The 26,088-nt window shown below is 37.7% G+C and overlaps 3 protein-coding genes and 1 long non-coding RNA gene across 4 annotated transcripts; all 4 read left to right on the top strand.

The window, feature by feature from the left end:
* Positions 1 to 314: 314 nt before the first annotated feature.
* LOC121754294 lies at positions 315 to 2,734 on the top strand. The gene is made up of 2 exons (XM_042149671.1): positions 315 to 525; positions 2,264 to 2,734. The coding sequence occupies exons 1-2, from the start codon at positions 456 to 458 to the stop codon at positions 2,479 to 2,481; spliced, it is 288 nt and encodes a 95-aa protein (XP_042005605.1). The 5' UTR covers positions 315 to 455; the 3' UTR covers positions 2,482 to 2,734.
* Positions 2,735 to 8,400: 5,666 nt separating this feature from the next.
* LOC121753977 (alpha-(1,4)-fucosyltransferase-like) lies at positions 8,401 to 11,364 on the top strand. The gene is made up of 3 exons (XM_042149289.1): positions 8,401 to 9,044; positions 10,254 to 10,427; positions 10,544 to 11,364. Exons 1-3 carry the CDS (start codon positions 8,562 to 8,564, stop codon positions 11,111 to 11,113), a joined length of 1,227 nt encoding a protein of 408 aa, XP_042005223.1. The 5' UTR covers positions 8,401 to 8,561; the 3' UTR covers positions 11,114 to 11,364.
* Positions 11,365 to 11,803: 439 nt separating this feature from the next.
* LOC121755801 (protein TIC 40, chloroplastic-like) lies at positions 11,804 to 16,424 on the top strand. The gene is made up of 14 exons (XM_042151201.1): positions 11,804 to 12,141; positions 12,611 to 12,722; positions 12,872 to 12,929; positions 13,024 to 13,041; positions 13,412 to 13,703; positions 13,871 to 13,980; positions 14,076 to 14,136; positions 14,400 to 14,472; positions 14,649 to 14,689; positions 15,177 to 15,222; positions 15,482 to 15,576; positions 15,666 to 15,769; positions 15,894 to 15,941; positions 16,035 to 16,424. Exons 1-14 carry the CDS (start codon positions 11,931 to 11,933, stop codon positions 16,086 to 16,088), a joined length of 1,323 nt encoding a protein of 440 aa, XP_042007135.1. The 5' UTR covers positions 11,804 to 11,930; the 3' UTR covers positions 16,089 to 16,424.
* Positions 16,425 to 19,558: 3,134 nt separating this feature from the next.
* LOC121756577 lies at positions 19,559 to 22,009 on the top strand. The gene is made up of 4 exons (XR_006040966.1): positions 19,559 to 19,756; positions 20,008 to 20,215; positions 20,421 to 20,530; positions 21,169 to 22,009. It is a non-coding gene; the product is annotated as an uncharacterized LOC121756577 (long non-coding RNA).
* Positions 22,010 to 26,088: the final 4,079 nt, after the last annotated feature.

Below are 26,088 nucleotides of genomic sequence, written 5' to 3'. Positions count from 1 at the left end.
AGAGTACTCGTTAAAACAAGTGGTGCGAATGAAAATGACGAGCAAAGCGCGTATATATAGTGTTTCGGAAAAAAAAAATTAATTTTCGCGCTGGGCGGTGCGTTGGGCGATCCGGGAGCTGCAATAGCGCCGAAAGGACCGCTCAGCCGACCGCCCAGCGCCACGCCACCGCCCAGCGCTGCGCGGTTTCTCTCTCCAGTCAGCGGCTGGGCGGCTGCAATAGACCGCCCAGCGAACCGCCCAGCGCCGGCGCTCGGCTGGGCGGTCGCTGGGCGATTATTGTGGATGGTCTAAAACCCAGTAAATGAAGCTCGACAATTTCTTTCCACAAGTGCAATTCGAACGCCTAAAATCACAAATCAGTTTCCTAAAATCATAAACCCTTGTTCCAGATTCGTCGTTTTGCTATAATCCTGTATAGGAATTGAGCTCAACGAAATCGGAATTGCTCGATAATGGCGATGAACGGCGGATTGAGATCTTGTGCTTCCAAGCTTATGAATTCGGCAACTATGCCCAAATCAGGTATACCGTTTCTTTCTATCATTCTCTTTTTCGTAGATCTTTTTCTTTGTTTCTGGTACAATTGGTGTAGTTTTGGTGATTATGCGAATCCGCTTTACGTTTTTTTTTGTTTTCGTATCTTTAAATTAGTACTATATTCCTACATTCAGTTCTGTAGAACATAGATCTTGTTGGTTTGGATTTTACACATTTTATTGATTGACGCGTTCATCTCGGCGTCAGAAACTGGATTACACCTTTTTAACTAGTTGTGTTATTTATTTTAATTTTTCTGGATTATTCCGTAGCTATGAAAAATGAAAAAACTGTGCTGATTCTGCTATACATACTTCTTTGTGTGATAGTGATGGTAACTATTTATGTGCTCTGTCAGTTGCTTATGTTGATAATGCTATAATATAATGTATGCTGATATACTTCACCTGGGACTAAGTTGTCTGTTACTTTGTGCATAAATATACAAATATGTGCATTTTGACATATTCGCTTTCCATATATCATCATCACATTACACTAGCGTGTTAGGGGATGTGGCTTTGTTTATCCATTTATTGACACAACCAAATATGTTTTGTCGAAGTGGTGATGAACTTTCTGTTGCATTGTTCATATTATTCTGTACCTTTGTGAATTTTGTATCATTACTGATTGCCAAAGGTATATGCCTTTCTTTTCTCAATATTTACCTGGAGCATCTGAGTTATATTTGTTACCAATGTTATCAATCTCGTATGGCGGCTTATGGCGGTTCGCCTAAAAACCGCCACAGGGATATGGCGATATGGCGTATTAGTATGGCGGATATGGCGGTCAATAATTAAATAAATAAAATAATACTTATATATTTATATATAATTCGGAAATTAGAAAATAATTAAAATATAACATCTAAAACACTTTAAACAATTAATAAAGTATAAAATACAACTCTAACCTCCATGTTTCTTGCATAATGCCCCATTCCTAAATACAATACACATGCAATGTTGTCAAATGTCGGATATGGCGGTGCTATGGCATCGACATGATGCTATGGCGTTTCCACCACTGAACGCCATGCCATAGCGCCATGGCGCCGCCATATCCGCTATTTGATAACATTGTTTGTTACCTTTGTTTTTCTCATCGAAATGTTGGCTGAGTAACAGACAGATGTTCCTTATTAGAGAATCTCTTAGCTATTAATTACTTGACTTTTAATAAACTTTGTATGGTCTGTTCAATGTTTTTTACTGTTATCCTGGATAATCTAAGGAATGTGGGTCTTTTTCCTTTGAACTGATCCTAAAAAATGGCTATACAACATACAAAATGCATGCGTTTTAACAATATATTACTTTTAGTGAATGTATGAATAAATAGAAATTTGGAACATAGTTATTGGAGGTTGGGAGTATTTTGTGTCATGTATGTCTTCTGGTTTCTCTTGTCTTATCAGATCTTCTCATTATGTTAATGTTTTGTATCTAAAAAAGAGCTTAAACAATATATTTAATTATTGAAATGATCATTAGAGTTTTTATATTCGTTTCACTGATGTCATAAAGCTGTATTTTGAACTGAGAAATACTTGGTAATTAGTCTCCATTTCGTGCTAATCTTTTCTTAGTTAATAGTATTGTATATCGTATGTTTAAATTGTAAATTTAGTTAAGTATAATTATTTCAGTATTGGATATTGTAGTTTTTCTCTCTGGGTGGGACTTATGAAAAAGTGAAATTCGTTGTTCATTCACAGGGAACAGGGGCATTCACTCAACTAGTGTAAAGAAGATGGGAGGAGGCCATGGCCATGATGAGCCTTTCTATCTACATGCAAAGCACATGTACAACTTGGACAGGATGAATCATCAGGCACTGAAAATGAGCATTGCTGTCTTCACTGCATTCAGCATTGGTGTTGTAGTCCCAGTTTATGCAGTAGTCTTTCAGCAGAAGAAGACTTCCTCAGCGTAATTTTTCTTGTTGATATCTGCATTTGTGGCAATAATTGACATTTGAGCCTTGTGTAGGAGAGAAGCAAACACCGAGGATACACTGATTGAAAAGAATTTAACAGTCTTTTGCATTCACTGTCTTTATGTGTCTACTTGCTTTGATTTGTTCCAACTACAATGCTACAATGCTGATTTCCCTTCTATCAACATTTCACTTTCTCACTTTGATATTTCTTGGATCTGTCCCAAATACAATGCCATTTTTTCTTCTATCCTCATACATGATGTTTGCATCTTGATATACATACCAATCTTCTTGCTAAAGTCTATAATTCTTGCGCTGCTCAGCACTTTATATTTTTTGATAGTTGAATCTGAAAACGAGTAGCTCCATATAGAACCCTCAAGGGCCTTGAGGTTGCTAATTTGCATTATTGAGAACTTAGAAACTGCTGTAATTTCTGTATTAGATTGATCTAATTAAGAACTAATGCTAGTACCTTGTTAGATGCTGGTGTTTAGTGATTGTTGACTTCCTGAACGTAGATTTGTAGTATAAATGAGTAATTGACACATTCAATGACTAGAAACCGTAGGGAAGTTGGTGACCTGACCCGACATCTCAATATGGCATGTGGACTTTATTAGTTACTAGTATTAAATATCAGTAGCTTAAGTGCTGAACATACGCATGTGAGATTTCAGTTTCAGTCTCCTTCTTTGATCATCTGCAATGGTGGAAAACCTCTCTTATGGAATAGAATAGACATTGACATGGAGCTTCTGTGTTAACTCATATGACCGGCCTTATGTAATCAAACAGGAGCATCGTGGTAGTTAGAATTTACTATTACTGAAAAAGATTAGGCATGCTAAAAGATAATCAAAACCAGCTGAGACTCATAATGAATCACACTAATGAATCATATATGCTTGTCATGAATGTTGGTAATATAAAAATGAGCTTATAATTAGAACTAGAAACCACTCTGGCCCGTATTTACATATTGATTAAAATAAATGGATAGTTGTCGTTTAAATTATAAGATTTCTTTGACTTTTGTTCACTCATAATAATTTTTATATTATAAATTAAAAACCATAGCTTTTCAATTTTTGTAATTGTTTTTTTTTGATCAAATTCGAAACTCATACTCCCTCCGTTCCATGTTAATAAAGTCATTTTTCAATTTTGAGAAGTTTCAAATTAATTGAATCATTTCTATTTTTAGCAAAAAGTAATTCTCACTTTTACTTTATTTTCTGGTCATCTCTCTTACTTTTTCCACAATTCATTTAATACACTATTTTTAAATTTCGTGCTGAAAAGAAATGTCTCTATTAACAAGGAATTTTGTTAATGGAAAGAGAAAAAAAAGTAAAATATGATTAGGCAAAGCGACCCTGTTTCCGATAAAACAGTGTCATTCTATTTTGAGTGTTAATTAAACAATGTTAATTTATCTGAAATGACATGCTTTTGTTGTCATAGTAACGATTTGACCATCAAGATTATTTTTAGACATAATAATAGTATTTTGTATATAAACAAACATCTTACTAATATATACCCCATCCCATGTTAATAGTAATCATTTTACTATTTTAAAAAATTTTAAGTTAACTAAGTCATTTTTATTTTGACAAAAGTAACTATCTTTCTTACTTTATTCTCTATTCATCTCTCTCACTTTAGTCTCTCTTACTTTATTCACTATCCATTAACACACTATTTATAAACTTCGTAGCGAAAAGAAGCGCCTCTATTAACAAAGAACGAAGGGAGTTATGCATTTTCTAATTTTGAAAACTTTTTTCTCTCTAATAAGGTGGAACTCATTCTCTACCAACAATACTTTAATTACTTTTTCTCTCTACCTATCTTTTAATTTATCAACTTTACATTGAAATTCGTGCCGAATTCAATTGCATATTCGTTGGTGTTGGAGGGCAGATTTATTGTAGTTTCTAAAATAATTTACAAAATGTGCAAAATCCAATAATACAGATTGATTGTATTTACTAAAATAATCATTTTTTTAACCCAAGGAGTGTGGTCGAGTGGCATGAGACTCGTTCATCCTTAACCAAATAGTCAGGGGATAATGGTCAGGGGATCGATCCCTGTCTTTGGGTATGGAGCAGCTTTAAATATGGAGCAACTTTAAATCATTGGGTCAGTTGTCCCACCCTTTGAGGTGCCTACAAATCAGGGAGCAGCTTTAAATCCTTGGGCCAGAGCAGCTTTAAATCATTGGACCAGTCGTCCCACCTCAAAGGTCAGGGGATCGATCCCTGCCTTTGGGTATGGAGCAGCTTCAAATCATTGGGCCAGTCGTCCCACCCTTTGAGATGCCTTCAAATCAGAGAGCAGCTTTAAATCCTTGGGCCAGCTGTCCCACCCTTTGAGGTGCCTACAAATCAGCGCGGTGAATAGTCACCGGGCCCGACTTTAAATCCTTGGGCCAGCTCACTAGGCCGTCGGTGGATACCCCTGGTAATTACAAAAAAAAATAATCTTTTTTATTTTATTTGACAATTTCAATAAATATTATTTCGAATTGGATAAGAATAACATATAGAAGCTCAATTTTATGTTATCCTATTTCCCAAATGGCGCTCGTCATTCGCAATATTAAAAAAAGTAAATGTATCCACTAAATCAAACTCCACAAAACACGATGAAATAAGTTTAGAACCAAGAATGAAGAATCCCATGACCATGAATATCCATTTTCAGCCATTCGATTGCAGGTCGAGAATTACAATGATGCAGATCAACATCTCCTCACTTGTTGAAATCTTGATTAAAATCTCACTAGGGGCAAAATATAACGAAAAATATACTACCACTACCTAGTTTGCTCTTTGCACAATATCCAATCCTCTATATGTCTAATTAAAGTTGAATTAATCTCGATAGCTCGATATACATGCATGCATGCGCAACGGCCAATCCAACTGTCCAAGTGTCCATGCACCATCAATACAAGCCCACGCTCTACGTCCTTCCAAAATCATTCATTGTGGAAAATTAAGTCATGAAGCAACAATAATTGAAAAAAACCCACAATTTGGATTGGTCATATATACATTCTGCATAAATCTTGCAAAGCCCATGTCAAGGAAAGATAAGAGGATAATGCAAATATGTAATGATTTGGATGTTATTATTGTACATACTATCCGATACTATACCATTAGTCTTTTAGGTGCTTCATGAAATTTTAATAAGTAATTTATAGGGATTTACGTATATTTAATAATTTAATTATGATACCTTTAAACTAAACTTATGCCAATGACGATAGCTACCATTTTGGTCTATAAAAGGGATTTTGTATATTTTTTGTAGTATTTTTTTAAAAGTCATTTGCTTATTAAACTGGTGATTTTTTACATTAATTAATAAGTCAAAAGAACATTTAAGCATTCAACTATTTGGGAAAAAAAAAACTTAGTAGTACTATGATTTTGCAAAAACGTTGGCTTATTTTCTACTCCCTTCATTCCATATTAATAGAGTCATTTTTTTAAAAAAATTTCAAGTTAATTGAGTCGTTTCTATTTTTAATAAAAAATTAATTTTATTATTTCTTATTTTATTCTCTTTCACTTTTTTCACCATTTATTTGACCTACTATTCTTAAATTCTGTGTTAAAAAGAAATGGTAGAGTAACAAAGTGAATAGTTATTTAAACCCTTATTAAGAGCATCTCCAACCATTTACACTAACCTCAAACTCATTTTAGTGTAAATGTCACATCAAATATGATTTTACTCCAACCATTTACACTAAACTCAAACTTAAAAAGATTATTCTCTACATTATATCTTTTTTACTCGTAAAATTTGAAAAACTTTTGAGTTTGAGTTTAGTGTAAACCTAAATATATGTATTTTTTCCTAAAAATAAAAAATGAGATTGATTTTAAAGTATTATTAGAGGTAGTTACCTATCTTATTTTAGATTTTAGTGTATCCTTGAAAATGGTGTAAGTTCTATGCTAAAACCTAAATTGGTTAAACCATCCACAATGCCGCCCAGCCGAGCGCCGGCACTGGGCGGTTCGCTGGGCGGTCTATTGCAGTCGCCCAGCGGGCGAATGGAGAGAGAAACCGCGCAGCGCTGGGCGGTCGCGTGGCACTGGGCGGTTCGCTGGGCGGTCCGCTCGGCGCTATTGCAGCGCCCGGATCGCCCAGCGCACCGCCTAGCGCGAAATTTAAATTTTTTTTTTCCGAAACACTATATATACGCGCTTTGCTCGTCATTTTCATTCGCACCACTTGTTTTTAAATTAATGTATTTTTTTAAATTATTGTACTTTTTAAAATTTTAATATTATTATTAAATTTTTCCCGTATATGTCTCGTAAATTAAATTTCGTATATTGTGTGATTGTTAATTATTTCATTTTGTATATATTTGTTAATAGTGATGTGGATATTATGTGGCTAGGCTATAACTGGGCTATTGCTGGGCTATTTGCTTGTTTTGATGATGTGGCAGGAGAATTTTTAGTGCTGATGATGTGGCAGTGGCTAGACTATGGCTGGGCTATTGCTGGGCTATTACTATTGTGGATGGTCTTAGGGAAGAAAATGACATTTGACCTGATTTAGGACTAAAGTCACCTTAAAGCAGTGCAATCCATCTGTACCTTGAACCATTTCCACCTACGGTCAGCGCAAGCTTCACCTATTGGTGTGGGCTTCACCAAAAAAATACTATGCAGTGTGAGAATTCCACGGAGTACAATATGTATGTATTTTGACACGGTCTGAGAAGAGCGCATGAAATTATGCCCAACTATGCGAGATTTCTTGTGATGTGCTAGCACACAAATGAACATGGCTACTTGTTCCTCCACACTGACTAGGTTTTGATCAATTAAGCCTACCCGGTCCCGGAGAATGCGACATAGACGCCCAAAGGTGTTCCTATCCATTCGTAAATTGTCCACACAGGCCCTATCTGTTACCCGCACTAGTCTATCCAGCTGACATACATGAGCCGGAATAGAATCTAGAACCGCTGACTGACCTAGACGATCCCAACGTTTACGCTTGCGGTTTTGAGGGCGGAGCAATGAGATCATAAAATAGATGAGCAGCAAGTTAATTTGATAGTTCCGTATAACCTCTTCAAGCAAAATCAACACGGCCGTCATGTCATTCTGTGGCCATGAAACCTTCACAAGCATTCCATTACAGAAAAGGCTAACTTCAATTCGAATATAACAATTTGACTCTATGTACCTCACACAGCAAAAATTAAGACAACATTTTGTTCAAGCAATTGAGAGAATTCAAATTTAATATATGCCCAAACACAACAACGTCATATATGCCCAGACACAGCAACGTAACCGGCAGATACCCAACATACACCGAGATATAGAAATTCAGATCTGTAAAGCGTAAACTTATGGGCACTTGCTGAACTGACTTACCTCACGGAAATCCTCTCCGTTATCCATTCAGATCCGATCCTAATAGCAGTGTCTGTGGGCTACAAAAAAGGACTCCGCTACTACTTTAAAATAGCAAAAAACATCAGCCAAGGTAACAATTGAAAGGAAATTATGCAATTCATGAATAAATTGATACGAATACATAACTTCATACCTACAATCGGCGAATCAGCCGCGAATTACTACAAATCGCTGCCGGTTAAAATATGTTCGCCTATACGATATTCCCCAAAATTTGATTAATCTGACCCAATGAGGGGTCTTTCAGACAATCAAAGGAATTTAAAACAATCGGGAACGACGCATGAAGCTTATCGGAGCTGAATCCCCCGATACGCGTACACGCCAAACCTGGCTTGGTATCGTAATGAGGACCGGGTTGGTGGTTGTATCCCGGGTCCTTGTGCAACATTGTCAGGGCAATCAAACACTAGATAAGCCCTATATAGGAGGCCTTATCTGATCATATCAGGGCAATCAAGTAAGCCCTTAAACTAATCCCCAAATCTCAGAATTTCAACCGCCTAAACCCAGGATGGAACAATATTCTCATCTCTCTTAACTAGAGAGATATAGATATAGGAGAAATTTGTTGCATTTCTTGAAAATCTCCTCACATCCATTATGCAATTGAAAACCATAAACACCTTCGCTGTGACACTGATGTTAACCGCTGCGGTGATCATCCTCTTCTCCACTGGATTTCTCGAATTCCCAGCTGCCGATTCCGCAGTCCCATCACCTAAAGATTCGATCTTCTACTCTCTTTCGAAATCCGATTCGCCGGAGCCCTTCAGAGATTTGTTCGGAGCGTTCAAGAAATGGGATTCCGAGGTGGGCTGCGCCCAATTTAGGGAAACACACCGAGATTTACTGGTGAATGGGTCAAAGATGTCGTCCTTGCAGAATGCGGAGGGGGGAATCGAGTGTGGTGAGCTGCAGATGAAGCATGTCAGGGTTCTGGTCAAAGGGTGGACTTGGGTTCCTGACAATATGGATAATTTGTATAGCTGTAGATGCGGGTTGAGCTGTTTATGGACCAAATCTTCTCTTCTTGCTGATATGCCTGATGCCCTTTTGTTTGAAACAACAACTCCCCCAATTCTGGTAAAATCCCCCTATTAATTGGTTATTTTGAGGATGATATGTGAATATCAGTGATTTGGGTTAAAGTTTTTTGTGATCTTTGTTATGTGGTTTGCTTTGGTGTTTCTGATTCTGTGAAAGCAATCTGCAACTCTAGTATTAGCAATACTTGCTTTTTTGGTATCCTGGTTTGAGATTGTAGTCGCTGGTAGTAGTATTTAGCTAGGGAGGATACACAAAAATAATTATAGTTAATCCACCATTTACTTTGATGGTTTGGTTAATTTTGGACTCGTTTGACCATCCTATCCTCGAAGTATTTAATTCATCATATCACTCAAAGTAAACACCCCTGTAGTGTCTAGTGTGTGGTTCTTGAATCTTGATCCTAGCAATTAGTGAAATATGATGGCCTACATTGAAGATTGAATCCATTTAGAATCACTCTAATCTACTTGATCCTAAATCAGATCGACTACGGCATTTGTAAGCATTAAGTTAGTGAAATTTGATGGCCTACATCGAAGATACTAATTTGTGTAGGATTACATAGGATTACTCTTGCGTGTGATGGAGTTCTGGACTGCGGAGGTTTATTGCGATTATATCAAATCAATTAGTGAAATATGATGGCCTACATTGAAGATTGAATCCATTTAGAATCACTCTATGCTACTTGATCCTAAATCAGATCGACTACGGCATTTGTAAGCATTAAGTTAGTGAAATTTGATGGCCTACATTCGAAGATACTAATTTGTGTAGGATTACTTAGGATTACTCTTGCGTGTGATGGAGTTCTGGACTGCGGAGATTTATGGCGATTATATCAAAGTAGTGTGAGGACCGGGAAAGTTCTTGATGAATTAGTAATATTGGTTTTTATCTTATTTAGGGACTGCAGTTTGATGTCTGTTGTTGATATTACCACTGGTGCTATTGGTTTTGTCTAATCAGTAGTGAACAAGGGCATATGTTGAGGATATTACTTTAAGGATGGTCTGAATCATTCTATAGAAAAACTGGATTAGAGATGATCGAGATGCTTCCCTACAGCACTGTCGATATTAGGATTAGAATTTAGGCTTGTGTGAGCAAAAGGATAAGAAACTTGGCAAGACATTAGCATATCGGGCTGACAAATTGCAAAGTTCAATATTCTTGTACTCGAAACCAGCAGGTTCCCACATTTAACTCCATCATATTTAGTATTTTCATTACATTTGACAGAGACGGGATGGGGATCCACTTCGGGTGTATATGGATCTTGAAGCCGGTAGGAAGAGGTCAGGCAATGAGGATATATTTATTAGTTATCATGCTAGAGATAACGTCCAGTCAACTTATGCTGGGGCAGTTTTTCATAACAATCGAAATTATCAATTATCTTCTGATAAGAACAATGTAAGTGTTTCACACATTCCATTCCATTTTCTTCACATGTCGCTTGTACCTTTCGCACTTTTGCTTAATCTTGAGTTTGCGTTATCTCAATCTAATTGGGATTCTTGATTCTCAAGGACACACTTGTCTATTGGTCTTCGTCTCGCTGCTTACCTCAAAGGAATCAGCTTGCCAAAAGGATACTCAGCCTGTTACCCACCCACTCTTTTGGGAAGTGCCTGAACAACGTTGGAGGCCTCGACCAGGCACTCTCCTTCTACCCCGAGTGTGTGAAGGATCCCAACGAGAAACCCAAATGGTGGGATCATCTACATTGTGCCATGTCCCACTACAAGTTTGTCCTTGCAATCGAGAACACCATGACAGAGAGCTATGTGACGGAGAAACTATTCTATGCTCTCGATTCTGGGGCGGTTCCCATATACTTTGGTGCCCCAAACATCTGGGACTTCATACCTCCTCATTCCATAATAGACGGGACACAGTTCAGTTCCATCGAGCAGCTGGCTTCCTACGTAAAGTCCTTAGCTAATGATCCCGTTGCTTATGCTGAGTATCACTCGTGGAGGAGATGTGGCGTTTTCGGTAACTACGGAAAGACTCGTGCAGCTAGCCTCGACACGCTGCCTTGCAGACTGTGTGAACAAGTGAGCAAGATGAATGGGAGAGATGCAAAAGCTTTGTAGCAGCAGCTGTTCTAGTTGGAATATGTTGATTTTTGTTGTCATTTTGATCTGCTAGAATTTTTAGAGTATATATAATATATATATATATATATATATAACCATTGGAAATGAGATGTAGAAAAACATGAAGATTGACAAATCAATTTATACAGAAATTTTGCTTAGATTTTGAACTCTATAGCAAGCTGATTTGTTATCTTTGCAGTGAGCTATTCTTTATTTCAGCAATTTGAATGTTGGTTTAGTTTGATCACTATAATTGTAGTACTACTATTCAACCCTCTTTCACGATGACTCAATCCATAATCTATGGGAGGAAAAACGTCTCCATTAATTAGTATAGTAGCTTTGTATTTATAATGTTGGATTATTGATTTATTTCCCTTATATTTTTCAGTTTTTTAATGGAATTGAGTATAATACTTATGCAATTTACTATTTTCTTTTCAGTTCATTCCACGAAAACAGACACTTTTCAATTTTGAAACTCTTTTTTTAATGAGATGAACCCATTCTCCAATATCAATATTTTAATTACTTTTTCTCTCTACATCTCTCTTATTTTATTAATTTTACTACCGAATTTAAAGTGCATATTCTTCCGTTACTAATTGTTTGGGACTTAGGGAAATAAGACCCACACCCACCGTCTTATAAATCGGGTCGGGTGTCAGCCCGCTTGAAAGATCCGAATCAAACACGCATATCGTTAACGCTTCCCCCGACTTGCGTTCACGCGTAAAGCCTTTGCGCTCTCTCTTTCTCAACTACTATTTCGATAAACTGAGCTGCTAGTAGCTGGATTTTACTGGTAAAAATGGAGAATTTGGGAATGGTTTCCTCACCCAAAATAGTGTTAGGAGTCTCCCCAAATCCGAGGAACTCATTAATTCCACTTTCCAGCAAGCAATTTGTAGGTCTTCCAAATTTACTCAGAAAAACGGTGACAAGTTGCAGGAAGAGCAATCCTGCTCATTCTGTCTCGGTTGTTTCTCTGCTCGAGGCGAGGAAAGCCACCAAAACTATGGGTAAATGAATACAATTTTGTTTAGTTTATATGTTTCTCGGATTAATATGTAATTACTATTTCGGAAAGCATGATGTTCGTGTTATATCTGTATCCAATCCCTAATTTGAGAGGAGTTGATGATTGGCTAAAGAAAAAAAAATGTTATTTTGTGTTGTAGGCAGTTATGGGAAGCTAGAAATTAATGGTGAATTAATTGCAAATATATCACTGTGAATTCATGAGTTTGTTTCTAAACTCACTGTTAAATCATTGAACAGTATAACAATGTAATGTATAGTACCTTCTCTTCCTTAGCGAGTTAGTTTGCATCCATCAGTGCTTGTTTTGTTATTGGCCTCTCCGCCTCTGTAACAATGTATAGAATAACCTCTTGAGAAGCTTTGTGTGTTGCTTCCTTTGCTTGTTACTGCATTTAATAATTTAAATCTGATGTTGTTTTGTTTTTACTGTTAATTCGACCATTTCAGTGGCGGAGAAAGTTGCAAGGGATTGTTTTGCTAGCATTGCTTCTAGTGGCCAAGAAACATCGTCTGTTGGTGCAAATCCACAGATTTCAGTTCCACCTAGTTCTTCTCAAGTGTAATAATCCATCGATGTTATTCTTACCACCTTGTTCACAGCTATGATCTTATAATTTTATGTATTCCACATAGAGAGTATGATTTTGTTAGCATGCACTCTCTCAACCTTGCGTACTCATTGCCCAACTTCTTGATCTCTCAAAATAGGGGCTCGCCTCTCTTCTGGATTGGTGTTGGTGTTGGTCTCTCAGCACTTTTCACATGGGTAAGCTTTGCTTTGTCACAGAAGTTTCATTACTCTTCTTCCAACTTAATTATGTTCTTCAACATTTTATTGACCTACATTCATTACGTTACAGGTGGCTGGAAGAGTAAAGGTGGGTCACGCCTTTGCTGCCCTATTGTTCTCGTTCATTCTCTTAGTTAGTTCATTTTGTTAGTTATAGTCCATTAGTGTGATCTCTGATTTTTGTAGCATCAGCTGAAATTACATTAGAAAATACATCTATATTCATGCTTCTTTTACTTGTCATCTTCCCTTTTTATTTGTTCCTCTTTTTTCCTGATCTACATTCAATGGATCAAGTGATTGAGGTCCATTAGTTTACTTTTTATTTTATCCACGAATCTTACATTGGGACATGTGTATTAGTATAGTGTCATTAGTGTGGAAAAATGGTCAATCATAAATCGCCACTCCCACCCCTTTCCTAGTCTGACTTTTTCAGAAAAATCACATTGCTGCAGAAATATGCAATGGAACAAGCTTTTAAGACCTTCACACAACAGATGAATACTCAAAATAACCCATTTGGAAACACTGCCTTTGCACCTGGCTCACCCTTCCCGTTTCCACCACCACAACCACAATCAAAGAGCTCGGCATCAGATTCCTTCAAAAGTGGAGCTCCTTCCTTCAAGAGTGGAGCTCCTGCAGCTTCTCAATCTATAACTGATATACCTGCAACAAAAGTGGAGGATCCTCTGCCAACATCTGTTAACAATAAAGTAGAAGTGCAGGATGCACCAAAGAAATACGGTATATATAATCCTTTATAAATATTTCACTGATAATTTATTCTTAATTGATCATCCAATAACTATTAATCTTAGTGACTTCCTTTTATTTCCGTTTCCACATATCCTTTGTCCTTATGTTCTTCTGTCAATATTCATCGGATCTGAGTATATATGCTCCATTTTCAGCATTCGTAGATGTCTCCCCAGAGGAGACAGTGCAGAAAAATGCTTTTGAAGACTACAAGGAATCGGTGCTGACAGATCCACCCAATAATTACTCACAGTCATCCGAGCAAGTAAGTTGGACCCTCAGTCACTTTGTCTGGACTTGTAATTTGTTTTGATGATATCACATTTTGGTCAATTTAATCATTTGAGCATCTTCCAACAGGTTTCCCAAAATGGCACGGCTTCAAACCAAGGAACAGGGGCATCAGAGGGTCCCTCCACTAGTAAGTTCGGACTGCATTCCTGTGTAGTTTTAGTGTTTGTAACTACTTTCTGAACTATCTAAACCTACTTGGAGTTGTTAAACTGAAAAATATTTTTAAGATTTTACATGTAACATATTATAAAAAAAATTTATTGCTTCTTATCCATAAAAGATGAAGCTTGAGAAGAGACCATGTTTACAGTTTCTAGATTATTTCTTGCTTCCTTTAAATTTCTTTCACAAATTAGAAATCAATTAAATTATTCATCCCTAAATAAACAGGTAACCCCCTCTTGTCAGTGGAGGCATTGGAGAAAATGATGGAAGATCCAACAGTTCAGAAAATGGTTTTCCCGTGAGATATCCTATACCCTTACTTTGAATGGTTTTACATTGTTATTAATTTTCATGCATACGAGATGAGAGCTGAGACCTGTTAGAGGTTAAAAAAAAAGTTGTCCCATATAGATGGTCAAACTATTTTTATCTTGTGCCTATTGGGACTTATTATTGGTTTGCTATTATTTGCAGTTACTTGCCAGAGGAGATGAGGAATCCTACCACCTTTAAATGTAAATTTGACTCTCCATCCATTTCAAATTTTATGGGAGCTTTGATTTTTGTTGTCTAGTTTTTAATTTGTGGTGAACTTATAATGTTTCATATCCATTCTGTTTGAAGGTTTTGCAAAGCAAGTTTTTTTCTCATTTGCTATTCCAGTGGCTTAATTGAAATTTAATAACAATAGAAGGAAAGAAAAGGGAACTGGGAACCTTAGAAACTTATTGATTTATTCTTGACTAGTTCAATGCAAAGCTGAAAACTTTCAGCATGATTTTGTTTGTAATACAGCAGCGGCATTTTCTCACTCTGCTGAGGACTAAATTATGAGAATTCCAGATTTTTTCATTTTAAAACTTTCTTTTTGGAGCAGAATCTTAATTAAGAAAAGGAGGGTAAAATGAGTGACATCCTTAAGCTTTAATAAATATAATTATGAATTATATCCTAAACTCTTCAATGAAAATTTCTAATTACCTTATCCATGTAATGCTACAGGGATGCTACAAAATCCAGTGTACCGTCAACAACTTCAAGATATGTTGTAAGTACATCTTTATGTCCATTGGTTTACAATTTTGGAAGATATTAGATGCTTCTTCCATGGACTCAAAACATTTAAGTATGTTAGTTACGCTCCATTCTGCTAAGTAAGTTTGTGTATGTACTGTGTACAACTTCAGAGCATTTAGAAAATGAATTAGTTACTGGTTTGTTTGGTTGAACTGTTGATGTGGTTGCCTATACTGGATGATACAGGATCTTATATAATAGTAATGTATTATTCTACATTATGTTTTCAGAAATAATATGGGGGGAAATCCTGAATGGGACAGTCGCATGATGGATACGTTGAAGAACTTTGATCTCAGCAGCCCTGAGATCAAACAACAGTTTGGTGCGTATTGCCCATTTTAATTTGTTGATATCTAATGTCGATCAGGAGATATGTTGCAAATATTTACACCTTCTGTTTACTTAATACAGATCAAATAGGCCTCACTCCTGATGAAGTAATATCCAAAATTATGGCTAATCCGGATGTTGCTATGGCATTTCAAAATCCAAGAGTCCAAGCAGCCATCTTAGATGTAAGCAATTTCTTCAATTCTCATCCCATCTACTTAAGCGCTCCCCCTCTGGTCATACTCTCTTGTGTTATGTTGCATTGCTATGCGTGTCAGCTTCTATTTTGGATTTTCCTCATTCTTGCAGTGCTCTCAGAACCCTCTAAGTATCGCGAAGTACCAAAATGACAAAGAGGTAAAAGCTAAAGGCATAACATAATCAGTTCAATCAAACTATTATTCCATGTTCAGTTTTTGCTAATGCTTGAATCTTCATCTTCTCTCTTAGGTTATGGACGTGTTCAATAAAATCTCCGAGCTATTCCCTGGAACTTCACCTTAAACTCTTGATTCTGTCCATCTCCTACCAAAGCAGCAAGGCTCTGAACGTGCTTTAATTTCCCCGGATAGATTTCCTATGGAACGAGCTTCATAATCTTTGATGCATCAGCAAGCCCCATGCGACAAGTACGATTAACATCATCTTTACGTTGCCTCCACCTACGAATACATTGTTTTACTTTGGGATGGTGCTTCTTCAAGTGTTGGTGTAGTTTTTGTTAGTGGTTAAACCAAAACCCCCTCACTAGTTTCAGATACGATTTTCAGCTGTTCCTAGTTTTTTTGGTGAATGATGTTTGAGATTTTCTGAGATGTTGCATATTCAGATGAGTTATCATCTCTTGTTGGTTGTGAATTTAATGCAACTGAAGAATAAAACGTGGACAAACCATTCAATCTGTCTACATGTGAAATTGTTACAGAAAATTGCATAATTCAATTTAAATTAGAAAAAATATGTTAAGATGGGTTCGAAGTTGGGAGTATATAATTGAATTATTTTTATTTTCCTTCTTGTCACAAATTACTTTTTGAAAATTCATCAGTTTATGTATTATAAAATTAAAAAATATAAGAGGTGTATGTGGAGTATTTGGCATTTGAAATTGGAATTTTAATATCTCGGTTTTAGAAATAGAAATTCTTCTCTTTTAAGTATATGCCTTTTAAAATAGAAACTTTCTATTTTGAAATATTTATTTTCTCTTATTTACTATTTTTTTAATTAAAATTTGTATATTATTTCAAAGGTTTTTATTTTTGGGGATGGAGGGTGAGAGTAAGTAAAACAAAACGTAGTACGCATAATTGAAGAAAAATGTTTTAAGAGCATCCACGTCGGCGAGCAGGGACGCGTTCGTTCATTCGTGCCAGCGGCACGGAGACGCAGTCCGCCGCTGCGCTCGCGCCGCTGGCACGGCGCTGCTCGATGCATCGAGCACGTCCGTGCCAGCGAGCAGGCGACGTAGCGCATTCTGATTGGCCAACGGCATACCCGTTGGAATTTTTTTTAAATCGAAAATAATACCAAAAAAATATATATTTTTTCACAATCCCAAAAAAATGGCCGTTTTTTTGTCCGTTTTTCTGTATTTTTTTTGAATTCCCCCCCCCCCAAAATCATCTATAAATACAAACATTCATCATCCATTTTTCACATCAAATCATCTCTCATTCATATTTTTCATACAACTTATCTACACCTTCATCTCTCACTCAAAACCCCAAATGGATTTCACCCATCTCATTGCGGAAGCGGAGCGCGAAGAACAAGAATACTACGAACAACATCGTGCCGCTTATGAAGCATATGCCGCAGCGAATACCCCCGCCCCTCCTCTTCAACCAACTAGATCAACTCGCCGCTACATTCATCGTGACCGGGAGGGAGCCCACGAAAGGCTCGTTGCCGACTATTTTTCCGACCAGCTGCGGTTTCCGGAAGATTACTTTAGCCTCCGCTTTCGCATGTCAAAGCGCTTGTTTATACGTATTGTGAACATATTGTCCGCCCGTGTTGAATACTTCCAAACAGGTCCAGATGCAACCAGTCGGCAAAGTCTGTCGGCGTTGCAGAAGTGTACGTGTGCCATCCGACAACTCGCTACTGGGCAAACGGCCGACCTCTTCAACGAGTATTTGCATGTCGGTGAGTCCACTGGAATCCTTTGTCTTAAAAATTTTTGCGAGGGCGTTCGTTCAGCTTTCGGTGATGAATTCCTTCGGGCACCCACCACCGATGATAGCAAACGGTTGCTTCGTCTTTACGAAACAGTCCATGGCTTTTCCGGTATGCTTGGCAGCATTGACTGCATGCATTGGAAGTGGAAGAATTGCCCGACTACTTGGATGGGGCAACACTTAAACGGCCACAAAGGCGGCGGCCCAACACTTATCCTTGAAGCGGTCGCCGACTACCGCCTATGGATTTGGCATGCATATTTTGGTGTTACCGGATCCAACAACGATTTGAACGTGCTCTATTCTTCACCCCACTTCAATGATGTGTTGAATGGTGTAGCACCGGTGATCGACTTCACCGTCAACGGAAATGTATACCACATGGGTTACTATTTCGCCGATGCTATCTACCCAAGGTGGTCGACTTTAGTGAAGACGCTCAGCAACCCGCAAGACCCGAGACGGGTTCTTTTTTGCGCAGCGTCAAGAGTCCGCGCGGAAAGACGTCAAAAGAGCCTTTGGGGTCCTTCAAGCCCGATTCAACATTGTGAAGGCCCCGTCTCGGCTGTGGTACGTGAAAAATATCGCCGACATCATGTACACGTGTATTATCTTACACAACATGATTATAGCCGACGAAGGACCGAGGGCGGCTAGCTTTTACGAGGAGGATAAAGCCGGAAGCTCAAGCGCGAGGTCTCCCCCACGCCGAGGTGTGCATACGACGGTGGGTGAGAGGATCGAAATAAGGCACACAATGCGCGATACCCGAACCCACGTTGAGCTACAAGAAGACCTAATCAAATAAATTTGGGCGAAATTCGGCCACAAGTAGTGGTTTTTTTGATTTTAGGAGTTGAATTATGTATTTTTTATCGATTAGGAGTTTAATTATGTAGTATTTATTTTTTATGATTTTAATTATGTAATTTTTATTTTTTAGGATTTAATTATGTAATTTTTATTTTTTAATGTATTTTGTGATATTATTCCGGGTATTTTTAATGTATTTTAATTTTGTGGAAATGTTTTTATTTAAATTGAATAATAGAATGATGGGACCCTTAGGCTCGTCCTTGCGGAAGAGCACGAATGTGGGTGTTGTGCTCTTGCCTAAGAGCATGTAGAAAAAGTGGATCCGGACCTATATCCGTACTCATTGGCAAGAGCACGGATATGGATGGTCTAATGCTCTTATTATTTGGAAGTTGGAAGGCTTCGAAAGGCTAAACACTAATTAAAGTTAAACCCAGTTTCAAACCGGTAAGGATCATCACTCACATGTTTTATGTGTACTCCTATGTATTAGGAGATGAATTTGGATTTGCCACGAGCCAATCTCCTACTCCACAATCACAACAAAATAAAATAATCCACTATCACAAAATTGGTTATTATTATAATACTTTATTCGTCTATGAAAAATAGAGCATATTTGTCATTTTTAGATGTTCATGAAAAATATAGCATATTTAAAAGAGGAAAATTTTCAACAATTTCTTTTCCTTCTCTCTTATTAATAATATGGATTCCACATTTCACTAACACTATTTTTCTCTTACTTTTTTCCCTCTCTCGACCCTACAATCCACTAACACTACTTATCTCTTACTTTACCAATTCCACATTAAAATCTGTGTCATTCACAATGTGTCCTTTTTTTGGATGAAGAAATATCTCTTACTTTACCAATTCCACGTTAAAATTGGTGTCATTCACTATTGTCCTATTTTTTTTTGGATGAAAAAATTTTATTTTAAGTACTTTTATTGTGAGTAAGTGGAGCAGGGTTTTGCCTCCGGTTTCCAACATTTCTTCTGTCATTCTCAAAATCCTCGAGAATTCACTGCCCTCGTATCGATTCAATTATTAGCGATCAATTGCTCCAAATCCAACTAATTCCTCTAAACAGATTGAAGGAGTTTGCTGACGAATAAAGGAGTATATTTGAAGTGAATGAGGAGCTACACCGAATTGAGTTCCGTTGAAGTGAGCCTCTTCTTGTTCTCAATTGCAAGTTTCGTTAGCTCCGATGCACTAATAGTCTGTTGTTTTTTCAATTATGATGCGTTAGATGTTGGGTGATTTGGGCCTTTTTATTGTGTTTTGCCTGTTTGTTTTTTTTGCCTCTGAGAAAGTTATTTGAGCTTATGAACTGTGTCGAAGTTCAAAGTGAGATTTTGAATACCTCCCTTCCCTTCATATGATTATAATATTTGATTTTATTTCGATCTCCATAGATTTGGAAGCTTCACTAGAATATTCTACATCAGATGAAGATCTGGAGTAGCAAGATCTCAAATATATCTAGAAGAAGGAAGTTATAGTAAATGATGCTCTTGATGATAACAAGCTCATTGCATCATCTTGACTTTGCTGTTTTGCTTTGATCAACTCAAATCCATGGTTGTCGCATAAAAAGGCAATACTAGCGCTATCTTTTTCCAAGTAAGAAGATTTCACTCACAATCAATTTTTTTAGGTTGTAAATTACCACTTTTGGCTTAATCATGTACTCCATGATAAGCTTTGGGATTATTCCTTGTCACACATGTTAATTATGTTCCTAGCTTTGCACAATTCTTAGCTTTCTTGCTCGTTGAAAAGCACCTGTCCTACTTATTTCAAACCTTGTGATCTAACATGTCTACAGATTGGAGGGAGCTGTAATGGAAGTCATGAGCAAGTTCTTAATTGCATCGGCATTTATGTGGACCGTGCCTATTGCAGTTTTATATGGGTTCAACCATAATTTCTTCCCTGGTAATCTTGCCCTGACAACTTTATCTCATCCATTTTCTTCACTTTTTTTAATTTGTAGCTTCTTTTTAGTTTCAAGCTTCTTTAAATATACCTTCTATTTGACATAAGATAGCCTGATTGCTGGTGGTGATCAGTAGTAGATGCATCTCCTTGATTACTCTTTGAGGCGTTCACTTTGAGTGACATGATGGATAGATAAAAATATTCCAAGCTGATCTACCTTTTAAAGATGATGGATGGATTAAATTTGAGCTTGTTTGGTTATCTTATCATCACAAAGATGATGGATTGATTAATTTTGAGCTTGTTTGGTTGTCTTATCCTCATGTATTCAATTAAAAGTAATACTAGTATATTATCAATCTATTTTATCGCTCAAATTGAACAACCCCTTGTCAGACGAGTGGAGGCTATCTCCTTAGAGTGACACACACTTCAATTTGCAACCACTTCTATGGTTTCACTCAAGATTATATGGCTGAAAAATCACATTTATCAAACTCCATTACCACAAACATAGTTTATAAAGGTTGTTCAAAATTTTACCAAATTTTGTTAAATGCCAAAAAGTTGGTTTGCAATTATATGTTTGTAAAAGACAAAGTTGCTGCCACTCTTATCTCATGTAATTGGAACAGGTTCAGCTAGTTTGTCCCAGGAAGCCCTGACATTGTGGAGTGGAATCCTTGCAGTGATCTCCGTAAATGTGGTTATCGTATTGTACATCATCTCGGCCATGAAAGAGCCCCCGTTGGAGAAACACGAGCCGGATCCTAGATTCGTAGCAGATGCAAAGGCTAGCATAAAGCAGCAGCTGGGACCAACTGAAGTCGACCCATCATCAGACCGTGCAAAACAAGAATAGCTGATGTTATCTTAGTACAAGGTAGTTTCAGCTCTGATTTTCTCAGAGGAGCCATACGTATAATGAGCAGGAGCCCTTGACAAACGAGCACCGAGATTATCGATAGGTTCGACCTGCTTCATTTCCATGATCAGAGTTTGTGTATGAGGCTAGAAGTCTGGTGTTTGGTCTTGATTTACCTTGGCCCATTTTTATTTATTTTCATGATTTTTCTTAATTTTTGTTTGGATATGGAATTCAGTTACCACTCAGCGTTTTTGTAGTTGATATTTATAAAAGTAATGAGCATATTAGACTCCCATTCCTCTACATGAATCATAACATACCTATTTTAAATTCTTCTTTTATGCGGCATCTCTCTCTCTCTCCAAGTTATGTTGAAGTGAACGAGCTAAACCAGAGGAGTAAAGCTCAGAGAAGTTGACCGTTGGAGTCGACCGTTGGAAACCGTTGAAGATATTTTGAGTTAGTTAGTCGGTTGAGTAGTTAGTTAGGAATGAGCTGGCTTTTGCGCCTTTCATTTGTTCCTTCTTAGCTAGAGTATAAAAGTGGGTTGTAGTAGCTTATAAAACTTGATTTTCAATATAGAAATAAAATTCCTTTGTTTCGTTTTCTCTCTCAGTTTTGTGTGTATCTGTGTGTATCTGGTTGTGGTGTTTGGTATAGTTCATGTATTACGTTGGTATCAGTTCCTACATGGTATCAGTTTGAACTTTTCCGCTGCGTTTCTCTCTTTCAATTTGTATTTCTCTTCTTCAATCTCTCATGATGAATCGTCCTCCCTGAGGAAATCGAGGTGGTGAAGCTATTGTTCCGGTTGAAGACAACACTAGCCCATACTATCTTCATGCTAGTGATAATCCGAGCCTCCAATTGGTTCCTCAGTTATTGATCGGTTCCAATTACATCAATTGGAGCAGATCCGTGGTTACTGCCTTGATTGCTAAGAACAAACTCTCGTTTGTCAATGGATCACTACCGCGTCCTCCAATTGATGATCTTCTATCTCCTTACTGGATCAGATGCAACAGTATGGTCATTTCATAGCTTCGTAATTCGGTATCTCCTCAGATCTGCTCTAGTATAATGTACATTGATGATGCTCATGAACTTTGGTTGGATCTGCGTGATAGATTTTCTCAGATCGACTCAGCTCGATCCTATCAGCTTAAACAACAGCTTATGCTTCTCACACAAGGTAATTCGGATGTGAATACTTATTTCACTAATCTCAGAATCGTTTGGGACGAATTTAAACATTCACAACCGGTTGCGTGGTGCACTTGAAATACTTGTCGGTGTGATAGTGCTTCAAAGTGGCACAAATATCAGGAGGATGATTGCACAATGCAATTCCTTATAGGTCTAAATTCATCATTCTCACAGATCAGATCCAACATTTTGTCTATGGTTCCATTGCCTTCTCTTTCCAAAGTTTTCTCAATGGTTGTTCAAGAAGAGAGGCAAAAGAGTATTGAAGGATATCTACCATCTCCTACTGTTACATCGAGTGAGCAACCTTATGTTAATGCTGCCTCAATGAATTTTGGTCGAGGCAAACTGCAATGTTCTCATTGTGGAAGAACAAATCATACAGTGGATAGATGCTTCTCTCTGCATGGTTTTCCTCAGAGTTTTGGCAGAGGCCGAGGAAGATTTTTTTCTAAGGATTTCAGTCCCTCAAAATCAGTAAACTATGTTGATGATTGTGTGACTGATAACACTGATAAAACACTATCAGTGCCTCCTTCAACAACTATGCCTTCATCGGATCAGTGTCAACAATTAATATCTTTGTTGCAGTCTCAGCTTGCTGCCATTTCAGTCTCCTCCACATCTCCTTCAGCCGCACAAATCAACCTTCCATCTACATCCACTCAAACTCCATTCACTGGTACAACTCTTTTCCCTCCTTTTGCTGCTTTAGTTTCGTCTTCTACTTCTTTGTGGTTACTTGACACTGGTGCCACTCATCATGTATGTTGTGACATTAATCTCTTTAATTCTTCCTCTCCTGTTGATAATGCTTCTGTCAATTTACCAAATGGAGCCACAACCACAGTCACAAACATAGGCTCAATTCATCTTACTTCCACAATCACTCTACATTCTGTCTTTTGTGTTTCCTCTTTCACATTCAACCTCATTTCTGTCACCTCCCTCGCCTCATCTCTATCATGTGTTGTTCTTTTCACTCATGATTCCATAACTATTCAGGGAACTTCTCCGGGGACTGTGATTGGGAAGGGTAAAAGAATGGGGAACCTATACATCCATGATGTTGATTCTAATCCTATCTCAGGTTCTTCTTCTTTTCCTTGTATCAATTCTGTTGTTTCTGTTGATCTTTGGCATAGAAGACTTAGCCATTTATCCTTTAATAAGCTCAAGTCTATGTCATCTTTTCTTTCTTTCACAAATAAAACTCTCCCTTTGTGAAATCTGCCCTTTGGCTAAACAGAAGCATTTACCCTTTACTGCTTCAGAATCTGTATCTGCTGACATCTTTGATCTTGTGCATTGTGATATATGGGGCCTTTTTCCCCTTGTACTGCACAAGGATTCTCATATTTCCTCACTATTGTTGATAATAAGTCCAGATTTGTGTGGACATTTTTGATGCAATATAAATCTGATGTTAAGGATGTGTTAACTCAGTTTTCGAGGAAGATAAAGGCTATAAGGTCTGATAATGGACCAGAATTCCACCTTTCCCATCTATACTCTTCTTTTGGTACAGTGACACAACACTCTTGTGTTGAAACCCCACAACAAAATGCTCGGGTAGAAAGGAAGCATCAGCATCTGTTAAATGTGGGTAGAAGTTTGTTGTTTCAATCTCACTTGCCTAATACCTTTTGGGGTGACTGCATTCTTGCAGCCTCTTATCTCATAAATAGAACCCCATCATCTGTCTTACCAAATAACTCCTTCCCTTTCCAAGTCCTTTTCCAGAAACCTCCATCCTACTCTCATCTTAAGGCTTTTGGCTGCCTATGCTATGCCTCCACTTTAAATCGTCACAGAGACAAATTCTCCCCAAGAGCCTCTAAGTGTGTCTTTTTGGGGTATCCATCAGGGTATAAGGGATACAAACTCCTTGAGATTGACTGTATGCAAGAAATCATCACAAGACATGTGGTGTTTCATGAAGACACTTTTCCCTTTGCCCATCTATCTCCCTCTGAATTCCCCATTCCTCTCAACACATCTTCTCATCTTTCTGATCAGATGCAGACACCTTCATCATCTGCTTCTGATCATCCAGCCCCTCCTTCTAATATCACACACACTCAGCTCCACAATAAACTCACAAGAGCTGGTAGACAAATCAACCCACCAGCTCATCTTACTGACTATCTCTGCAGCTCAATCTCATCTTCCTCTCAATATCCCATATCAAATTACTTCTCCCTCTCCAAACTTTCTCCACCCCACCTCAAATACATTGTGCTCATGACTGCCGTTTTTGAACCCAAGTCCTACAAACAAGCTTCTCCATACCTTGAATGGCAACATGCAATACAAGAGGAACTCTCTGCCCTCATTCAGAATAATACATGGAGAATTCTTCCTCTCCCTGTAGGGAAAATCCCTATAGACTGTAAATGGGTCTTTAAGGTGAAATTCAAACCTGATGCAACTGTTGAAAGATACAAGGCTCGTTTGGTGGCTAAATGATTCACACAACTTGAAGGCATTGACTTTCTGGACACCTTTTCACCTGTTGCAAAACTCACAATAGTTAAGTTCATTCTTGCTTTAGCTGCAATTCATGGGTGGTCTCTTTATCACCTTGACATCAACAATGTCTTTTGTATGGTGATCTCAAAGAAGAGATCTATATGAATATTCCTCCGGGGCTTCATGTTGAGGAGGGCGATCCAAATGGCTCCAGAATGGTGTGCAAGCTTAACAAATCCTTGTATGGATTGAAGCAAGCATCAAGACAGCGGTATTTGAAGCTCACTGAAGTGCTAGCAAAGTTTGGCTTACAACAATCAGCCTCAGATCACTCTTTCTTCTTCAAGAATGAGGAATCTGTTTTCTTTGCAGTTGTTATGTATGTGGATGATTTAATGGCAGCCACCAACAAGCCTGAACTAATGGAAGACTTCAAGAAGTTTTTAAGTCAGTTTTTTAAGTTCAAAGAGGACATCCTAAGTATTTCCTTGGATTGGATATAGCTAGAAATAAAGAAGGCATCATGGTCTCTCAAAGGAAATATGCAATGGACTTGATACGGGATGCAGGATTACTTGGTTGTAAACCATCATCAGTACCCATGGATCCTTCAAAACAATTGCAGCAAGAAGTAGGTGATATTATGGAGGATTCATCCAAGTATAAAAGGCAAATAGAGAGGCTGCTATATCTGTGCATTACTAGGCCAGATATCACATTTGTTGTGCATAAATTGAGTCAATATGTGTCAAAACCATGCATTCAGCATTGGGAAGCAAGTGAGAGAATATTGAGATATTTGAAGGCTACACCAGGTAATGGTCTGTTCTATTCGAGCAAAGTCACACCAAGACTTAGTATATTTTTTTATGCTGACTGGGCAGCCTGCCCTGATACCCAAAGATCTATAACTGGATATTGCTTGTTTCTTGGATCATCTTTGGTGTCTTGGAAGTCTAAGAAGCAACAAACTATATCCAGATCTTCAGCAGAGGGTGAATATCGAGCA

This window comes from Salvia splendens, chromosome 11 (genome assembly GCF_004379255.2).
Source record: "Salvia splendens isolate huo1 chromosome 11, SspV2, whole genome shotgun sequence".
Classification (NCBI taxonomy): domain Eukaryota; kingdom Viridiplantae; phylum Streptophyta; class Magnoliopsida; order Lamiales; family Lamiaceae; genus Salvia; species Salvia splendens.
Note: the sequence above shows the minus strand (reverse complement) of the source record. Positions and strands in the feature narration are given on the sequence as shown.

What these genes read in the sequence shown, in the direction of transcription:
- LOC121754294 (XM_042149671.1), top strand. Translation starts at nt 456, where the DNA reads ATGGCGATGAACGGCGGATTGAGATCTTGTGCTTCCAAGCTTATGAAT. An exon ending in GGCAACTATGCCCAAATCAG is followed by an intron (nt 526 to 2,263) that starts GTATACCGTTTC and finishes GTTCATTCACAG; the next exon opens with GGAACAGGGGCATTCACTCA.
- LOC121753977 (XM_042149289.1), top strand. Translation starts at nt 8,562, where the DNA reads ATGCAATTGAAAACCATAAACACCTTCGCTGTGACACTGATGTTAACC. An exon ending in CAACAACTCCCCCAATTCTG is followed by an intron (nt 9,045 to 10,253) that starts GTAAAATCCCCC and finishes TACATTTGACAG; the next exon opens with AGACGGGATGGGGATCCACT. An exon ending in TATCTTCTGATAAGAACAAT is followed by an intron (nt 10,428 to 10,543) that starts GTAAGTGTTTCA and finishes TTGATTCTCAAG; the next exon opens with GACACACTTGTCTATTGGTC.
- LOC121755801 (XM_042151201.1), top strand. Translation starts at nt 11,931, where the DNA reads ATGGAGAATTTGGGAATGGTTTCCTCACCCAAAATAGTGTTAGGAGTC. An exon ending in GTTCAGAAAATGGTTTTCCC is followed by an intron (nt 14,473 to 14,648) that starts GTGAGATATCCT and finishes TATTATTTGCAG; the next exon opens with TTACTTGCCAGAGGAGATGA. An exon ending in CAACAACTTCAAGATATGTT is followed by an intron (nt 15,223 to 15,481) that starts GTAAGTACATCT and finishes TTATGTTTTCAG; the next exon opens with AAATAATATGGGGGGAAATC.